Source organism: Physeter macrocephalus, chromosome 6, assembly GCF_002837175.3.
Source record: "Physeter macrocephalus isolate SW-GA chromosome 6, ASM283717v5, whole genome shotgun sequence".
In the NCBI taxonomy this organism is placed as follows: Eukaryota; Metazoa; Chordata; class Mammalia; order Artiodactyla; family Physeteridae; genus Physeter; species Physeter macrocephalus.
Window position 1 is genome coordinate 29,272,176 of NC_041219.1, and position 9,291 is coordinate 29,281,466.

Here is a 9,291-nt window from a genome sequence, read left to right on the forward strand (position 1 = left end):
CGGTGAGAGGCCCGCGTAACGCAAAAAAAAAAAAAAAAAAAAAAAGCAGACTTCATAAGAGTATGTATAGTATAATTCCAATTCTATAAGAGGTATGTATATGCATAGAAAGTAGTCTAGCAGCATCTACGCTAAACTGCTAACAGCTATTATCACGATTGTTGGAATATAGGCATTTTTTTTCTCATTATGGTTTTCTGTATTTTCAACAGTGAACTTTTATTACTTTTTAAATTAGTTAAAAAGTAAATGTAATATAAAAAAATGCAATGCATCTGATGAAAAAGTTCACGTCCAACAGCTACAGAAAGTAAACCCATCTGAATTAGCTTCCACTCCATCCCCAAACCCCAGAATATAAGAGTAGAAATACCAGGTCCTTATTTGATTTTCTTAGTTTAAGGAATTAGATTTGAGTTCCCTCATTAAGAGAAGGTAATCTTTAGCATCAGTGAAAGAGTTGATCAGGAAATGAGGCAGAAATCAGGAGATCATATTCCTTTATTACATATGAAATATAAAAAATTAACAGAGCAATATATATATATTTTTTGCAAGTCCACAGGACCTCAGGAAAAATATGTTCTGTATGTGAAGTTAATCTTATGGCACTGTGGTTCACGTTTTATATATTCAAGTACAGAAGAAACGATATGTATAGTGGTTATGCATGAGTACAGAAGAGAAATAATAATGAAAAACTGTAATTTGGTGAACTATCACATACATTGAGTCAAAAAATGAGTGAATAGAATGATCATATACTGTTAATAAAGACAAGGAGGAAACTGTTTCCATATTCAGGTTTAAATACTAAACACAAAAATAAGACAAATTGTGTCTACAATAATTTTTGAAGTGTATACAAGTGCATTGCAAATAAATGGGCTTTTGAAAATTTAAAGTCCATTTCCTCCTTATCCAAGCATTTTCTACACTTATGACTCCTTTCTCTTAGAGTCTCTTGTTCAGTTTTTTTTTAAGTTTCATCATGGCCGGTATCTGTGGAATCTAACCTCTATCCCAAAGCTGAGACTTCATGCAAACATATTCTCCTTTCAGGTTGCATCTTCACATAGTTACTCTCAAGTGGTCAAGTTTAAAGAGTACAACTTTCATTATGTGGTCACTTTTTTTCCACACGTAGTGATAGTGCTTCTGTTTCAGCAGGTTTTCTCACGTGCCCTTTTCTTCTCTTTTTTTTCGTCAACGGCAGTCTCCAAACTTTCACAACACAAGTGGTAGGTAGTAAAGTGCTTTATACAATGAAATACTATATACATGTGGAGAGGTTCCATTTATCACCCCACAGACTAAAGTTCACACACATCACGCAAGAGAAGGCTCTTTTTAAGAAACACCTTTTCTGATAGTAGGGTTGGGGATTCCTTAAAATCTCATTAATTACTTCAAGTAGCACAAATGTAAGTAACATATCTGAAGATGGGAGGAGTCCTTGTTAGGTGCATTGCTCTTAATGGATTACTGCTAAATATCTTACTGCTATTAAAATATTCTTCATAGTTATGAATTTCAGAATCAGTCCCATAGAAAATAGGTATCGGTATTGGATTTTTCATTCCACTTTATGAAGCAAACTGTATTTAAACATGGGCCCAAAAGAGATAGAGTAGACAAGGGCCATGCATTGGAACATTTCTATATATTTTGGCACTAAAAAAAAATTCCAGTTTCATCTTTGAGGTCTCCTTTCCATTAAGCTTGTGTTTTGTACATAGAGAATTGCCATTATGTGCTATACACCTTTTCTGCTACTTGCACTCTCTTTTCAAAATATCCATGACTTTTCTTCCAAGAGATGGTTTCCAGTGTTGGACAAAACTTTTCATATTCACGACTAGTTTGCCTGTTCTTACATCCTCATGTCCTGCTACAAGGTACTCCAAACCTGAAAGAGAACAAAATTAGGGACTATGTAGTATCATAGTTTATTGAAGGGAGAGATGTGACTTTAGCAGTTTTATATATACATGGTTCACGGTTTTATAAATTCATAGTTGAAATAGAGAGTCATAGGCAATAATAGCTGACACTTAGTAAATATTTATTATGCGCTAAGTGCTTTAAATGTATTATCTCATTTAATCTTGAAAATAACCCTATGAAGTAGGTATTACCTTTCTTCTTTCCTTGTTTTACAAATGAAGAAACAGAGGCTTGGCAAGATTGAGAAACAGTGTTTCCCAGTAAGTAGTGCACCCTGACTCAAGCTCAGGCCTGTCTGATTGTTGAACTTTTACTCTTTCCCTCTATGGTGAAGAAGTGAGGATTCTATGGGTACTTAACATGCTGCTACAGTTCAATATTTCTTGGAGACTCACTGTGTATGGTAGTGTATATTAAGGAGGATTTTATAAAAGTGAAACAATCATTTGGGAAAACGTATTGGAAGAGAGCTATGGATTATACAAAATAACACATATCTCCTTTATAAAGTCGATGTGTTTTTGGAATATAGAATGTTTGTTTGTCAAACTTAAAAAAAAGATGAGACTTGACTAGTACTGACTTTATAATTCAAAATTCTTTTCAGGCTTCAAGTAAAAATTTTGTCTAACAAACATAAAAATCCAAAAGGACAATCTCATTATCTATACATTAATAAAAAGAAATGTGATAATCTCCCTCAGTACATGTCTGTAGTAATATCAATATTAGTATTTTGAAACAATTTTCTTTAATATTATAGGGTAGAGCAAATAAGTAATTACATTTATAAAATAAGACTTTCCTATATAAGATAAAGAGACATATACTTTAAAACTCAAGTTAAGGGAAAATACGAGATGTTAAAATTCAATTGAAAATATCAATTTAAACTCATGGTTTAATATATACAGTCTTGTTCATTCACTAAAATGGCTTTAAAAATGTCATTCCAGTGGTAATTAACACCTGTAACAAACATAATGTCTCTAATAACAGGTCTCACTAAAGACAAAACAAAACAAGGCTTCTTGAAGAAATGCTTTTTTTTAGGTCCAGGGCAGGAAGATACAGGTAAGCATGGGATTTCTTATTGTACTAAAAAAAGCAAGGAAGCTTTCAAAGGTTAATGGGAATCATTTTAAAAGGATACAGGAACCAGCAAGGGAGGGTTATAACTCACCAAAGTTGTGATAATTTGAGCACGAAGAATGTAATAATTGTGTGTGTGTTAACATACTGAATCAACAAAAATCCATAATTCCAAAGTGATACTCAAAAAAGAGAAATCCAGAGAAAAATTAACTTGTCATCTTGAGACAGTTGTTAAAACCATTCCTTACTTTGGAAATTGGAAATTAAAGGAAAGAATTTAGCATTTATCGTGCTTTTATAATAGGAACTATATTTCATGGTAACCTAATAGCCCAGCTTGGGAGAGAAAGTCTTCTTACAGAATAATGTTAATTGATAAATGAAGAGAATTAGGTGAAATTAGAAAAACATCATTTCTCAAATTCTAATGAAATTATTCATTGAGGAAAGGATTGCCAATTGGTGATAAAATCATTATATTGAATAGTTAATGGGGAACTGGATGTTTGCTTAGTGACTAAGTAACTCATACTCATTGTTTTCTAGTCTCAAAAGGGAACCCAATGGAGAGATCAGACTGTAATCACTCCAACCCGTCAAGTTTAGCAACCCTGACGGTGGGTCATCCAGGTACTATATATCTTGTGATGTGATTTAACATGATGTGATTTAACATGAAGCACACAATATCTATGATGAATTCTAGACAAAATGTTTATCTTGAGTCTATCAAGCTTTTCTTTATGATTACAAGAAATATAGGAAGTAGAGAGACAAGCTAAATGACACCACAAAGAACCAACCAGACAAATATAGAAGGCAGGATAATCTACAGGACACCTGGCCTGGTTTCTTCAACAATAATAATTTCTTCAATACTAAAAAGAAACTCTGCATGAATAAAAGATACTTGAGGGACTTAAAAACTAGGTACAATGTGTGATTCTGGATTGAATACTGGCAAGGACAAACCACGTCTAAACATTTTGGGATCAATTGGGAAATTGGAATATGATCTGAGTATTAGAGTATATGAAAATTAAAACTGAAGGTAAAGATAATAACTGAATAAAGTAGGTTGCAGAATGAAGCATATACTTATGATTTCATTTTTGTTAAAATATATACATATATATATATGTAAGGTGGATTATAAGGTATTTAAATTCTTTAAAGGGTAACCTTAGCTTCTTCATGAAAAAGAATCCCAATATTTAATTAACAGACTAGTTAAAACATAATCGTCTTGATATTGTTTGTATCATCTCTAAAATAATAAAATCCTCATTTAAAAATATGATAAACAATTTTTAGGAAACTTTCAGTGTTAAGTCTAGTATTTTAAATGAATTTACTTTGAAACTACAAATAGAAAAAATATTATAGGAGTTTGCCATTCCTTTGAAGTATAAATATAAATTAAACTAATAAAAATAATGCTGAATAAATCCATAAATTATGGAACAGCATCATGCCAAAAGTTAGCATGGAAAACAATGTTACCTGTTGTATCACTTATTAGCATTTACATTTGATTTTCCTGTCTCTATGCTTTTGACATCTACCTTGCTATAAGTTTTTATTTATTTATTTATTTTTATTTTTTGGCTGCGTTGGGTCTTTGTTGCTGTGCGCGGGCTTTCTCTAGTTGCGGTGAGCGGGGCCTACTCTTTGTTGCCGTGCGCGGGCTTCTCATTGTGGTGGCTTTTCTTTGTTGCGGAGCACAGGCTCTGGGCACGCGGGCTGCAGTAGTTGTGGCTCATGGGCTCTAGAGTGCAGGCTCAGTAGTTGTGGCACATGGGCTTAGTTGCTCTGCAGCATGTGGGATCTTCCCGGCCCAGGGCTCAAACCCATGTGCCCTGCATTGGCAGGCGGATTCTTAACCACTGCGCCACCAGGGAAGTCCCAACCTTGCTATAAGTTTGAGGGTGCAAAGTTTACTTTGTATCCATAGAGAAAGAAAATATAATACTTTAGTACTAGTCTTGGTATTCTAAAATATATGATTGATGAATGAGTAAATGTATGTATGAATGTAGGAATGAATGAATTTGCAGGGATGCCAATTAGATTACTCCTTTTCAAAAGTAGCAAAGGAAATGTTGGCGTGTAAAGTTTCAGAGTTTTCTTATCAGCTTTCTTTGGCCTTAGCTATTGAACTTGTAAAATGGAAAAACAAAGTGAAATGAAAGAGTGTCTGGTTTTGCTTTGGCAGGTTCTAGTCTTTTCATCAAAGTGAATAAACATGTTTTCAAGAATTCTTTGAATAATTGTGCTTATGTTTTCAATTGTGATGAACTCAGTTGATTCTTTTACTCTATTTGGCAGAAATCTGATTAGGAAGTATAATTCACTTCCTGGAGGGTGGCTCAGATTGTCAAAGCTTTTGTTTATAATGTCTTACTAAAAAACTGAGTGGATTTCTTTCTTTCTTTTTTTTTTTTTTCTTTTGCCAAGATAGTAGAAAGTGCTTATAGAAAGAGCCCCGGGAAACAGAACTTAAATTGATGACTCCTAGTCTCCGGTATTCAAAATCTAAGATTCTGATTACTTCATTTGTTCTTTGTAAACATATTTATTTTAAAATGTCTTTAAAATTTTCCTTATTAAAATTTAGATTAATTTAAATAAAATATGAAGAGGTATAAAAGGGTGTGAGAGATTAGTCAATAGTCAAAAGTCAAGAGTTTTATATCACTGTGTAGATCGTTTAGGTTGTGGGGAGTATTTTATTGATAGTTTTTCTCTCTCTTTCTCTTTCTCTCACTCAGTTATCTATTTCTCTCAAATTTATTAATCAAAGACCATAAATGACTTCTTAACATAACTGTGGTTTCCTGGACTTAAATTTGAAAAGAATTAGATCCAGCACACAAATTACGCACCTGTTTCAGCAGTGCCATTAAGACACAGATGGCAACTTCGTAAACAGGGAAATACAGAAGATTTAAAAATATATTATTTGTTTTACTAGAACTTACTCTGTGGGTTCTTTGTTACTATTATTTGGGTACTAATGGTAGGCCCTGGAGATAGTATGGTCAAAAATCTAAATCCCATCCTCAAATTTAATGAGGGAGACAGAAATAAGCAGCTTATGACACAGTATGAGGAGTGTACTTGTAGAGTGAACAGGTATGAATCCAATGCTTACTTGCTTGCCTCTATGTCTGCCACAATGTTTTAAAGTGCAAATTTCCCTCCACTCCAAGTTTCTCTAAGATTCTGTAGTTTTGTTGTTGTTTGTTTATTTTTGCTGTTTCTAATTTGAAACCAAAATGATCATTTAATGAAAAAGAAGATGATGAGAACTTGAGAGTTGTTTTCTATCCAGGAGAAACAGATGCTTCTCATGCAACAGTAAAAATGAATTCGATATTATTTGCACAGATGGAATTTTGCATTTGAACTTCCTCTTGGGAGCAAGTTCTAACCAGGGCATCATAATAGGACCTAGCTTTCCAATACAGTATTATTGGCAGATAAATTCATGAAAGTGCTTTCCTTGCTACTGACACGTGGAACCAATCTGAGACTTCTCTTTCAGGACAGAAAATATTATATTGGTGGATTTTAAAATATTTTACTTTTATAGAGCATGTGAAAGAGAAAACAATTTTTGATGTCAGTTCAAAGAATTCCATTTGGATTTTCCCTAGATCAGATGGTGAAAAGGAGAGATACTCTTGCTGAGTTTATTTAGGTTGTGGTTCAGAGAATGTAGGACAAGCAGCAAATCAGCAGAAACACAGTAGGTAACAAGCTAGAAGAGACTAATGCTCACCAGGGTTGAGGATTGGACAAGTGCAGCCTCTGTTAGTCCATGATTCTGGATATAATGTTCGTTTTCCTCGTAAAATTTTCAATTTGGTGGATTTTAAGACTTTTTTAATCTTCACATTGACCTCAGCATGAGATCCTTTATCATGAGCTGATAAAATCTTTATTTTTAGCACTGTAACAACACAATTCCAAAAGTCAAAATGCATAGAATTTCATACTATCCTTTAAACTCTGAACAACTTAAATATGTATTTCAGAGTATAATGGAAAAGTGAACCAATGATGATAATGTGGAAATTTGCTTTAAAAATCATTAGGGATTAAGAGGTACAAACTACTATGTATAAAATAGATAAGCTATAAGAATATATTGTATTGTACAACACAGGGAATATAGCCAATATTTTATAATAACTGTAAATGGAATATAACCTTTAAAAATTGTGAATCATTAGTTGTACACATGAAACATATAATATTGTACATTAACTGTATATACCTCAATAAAAAGAAAGAAAATCATTAGGCTCATTGATTTTGCACTGACTTCATCTCATTTATCTATATTAACTATCCTCTTCTTTCTTAACATTTTTCAACTGCTACTTCTGTCCATATCACTATGCTAAGAGAATATCAGCCATTTGCCTACTCCAAATAAATCTTAAACACATTCAGCTATCAAATCTAAATAGAAAAAAGATGCACAGGCAGTAGAATTGTTGTCCTGGTTTTTATTTAGATTCTGACTATATTATACTCTTATAGCTAGCTTTGTGTAATGTTATGACAAAAAGCAAAATGTTACTGCCAGGACATATTTTATGTATTCTAAAGAGATTAAATAATATTATTGATTACTTAATTTTCTTCCCTGGTGTAAAATGCAAGCTGACTGGGATTAGGAAGCTGTCCTACGTGATGGCAGAGCTCCAGTTTTCGATATGACTCCTAATTCTATTATGTTTTTCCATCTGTGAAATGGATGTGGATAGGGATCAAGTAACGGGATAAATTGGGGTCGGGAAAAACATAGACCTAAGGAACACTGAATGCAATGTTCTGTATTATTAGGAGAGTTCTTACTGGCTCATCTATATCTTGGAAGATGATGGAAGATTGTGTGTAATAAAAGAACCCTAACTTGGCTGGTACCATATCCTGAGAATATGGCTGTCAGACGGCCATGTTTTTGTTTTTTTTTTCAAATTTACTTATATATTTTATTTATTTATTTTTGGCTACGGTGGGTCTTCGTTGCTGCGCGCAGGCTTTCTCTAGTTGTGGTGAGCGGGGGCTAATCTTCGTTGCGGTGCGCGGGCTTCTCGTTGCGGTGGCTTCTCTTGTTGCGGAGCATGGGCTCTAGGCACGTGGGCTTCCGTAGTTGTGGCTTACGGGCTCTAGAGCACAGGCTCAGTAGTTGTGGCGCACGGGCTTAGTTGCTCTGTGGCATGTGGTATCTTCCCGGACCAGGGCTCGAACCCGTCTTCCCTGAATTGGCAGGCGGATTCTTAACCACTGCGCCACCAGGGAAGCCCCATGTTTTCTTTATAGATTCACCAAATTCACCAAATTATAGATTCACCAAATTTTAGACGTCTAAGGGCTCTTAAGAGCTCATCTAGTCTTGTTTTATGTATGAGGAAGCAAGTTTTAACTAATTAAGTGAACTGCTCAAACGTGTATGACTGATTGATTAGAGGTAGACTTTGGACTAGAACCCTGATAAGATAAATGCATGAAGGGTACATATTGTAGTAGCCCCTCGCACATGGCCAATGCTCAATAAATGTTCACTATTATTTTTCTACTAGACTGTAAGCTCAAAGAGAGCAGGAACCTTATCGATTCACTATTATAACTCAATAAATATTTGCTAAAAGAATAAACAAAATGAATCTAGTATTTTTTTCTATTAAGTCAGAGAATGGGGAGGGGGAGACCATTTTTCCCCAAGTCTATAGGTGTACTGCACTTAATAACACCAAGATACTTCATGACATCATTAAAAGCATTCAAGTTCTCTTAAGCAGAAAATACAGTTGTATTAAAAGATACCAATGTGGTTGTTTGTAAATTCAGTGAAAGAGCTACTGAATCTATGTGATAATGAAAACCAGTTGATATTTCTATTGAACTGAATGACTTTGGACTAAATTGTCATGTTTTTTTGCTTTTAATAGTAAATACCTTTCCCTCTAAACTGACTTTTCTTTACTGGGCACTATGCACTTCAAAAGTTTGCTTCTATTATTTAACCAAGTTGGCAGGTGAAAGGAGGGAAATATGCACATAATTTTAGATAAGATTTATGAGGTTTTTAACATTTATGTTTTTATCTTTTATGAGATTAAATACAATGTTATCAAGAACCTAAACATTTTGTTTCAGAAATCATGACTTAAAACTTTCTAGGGCTTCCCTGGTGGCGCAGTGGTTGAGAGTCCGCCTGCCGATGCAGGGGAC

General features: G+C 34.0%; 1 protein-coding gene across 2 annotated transcripts in view; it reads right to left on the bottom strand.

Annotated features, from left to right (window-relative positions):
- Positions 1-485: 485 nt before the first annotated feature.
- The window catches only part of NTN4 (netrin 4), a 109,125-nt gene continuing 100,319 nt past the window's right edge, over positions 486-9,291 (bottom strand). For both annotated transcript variants that reach the window (XM_024127424.1, XM_007125127.4), the window contains exons 9-10: positions 6,827-6,997; positions 486-1,909 (exon numbers count right to left, since the gene is read on the bottom strand). In XM_024127424.1, coding sequence (XP_023983192.1) covers positions 1,773-1,909; positions 6,827-6,997 — 308 coding nt within the window. In that variant the 3' untranslated portion in view covers positions 486-1,772. The remainder of the gene's footprint in view (positions 1,910-6,826; positions 6,998-9,291) is intronic.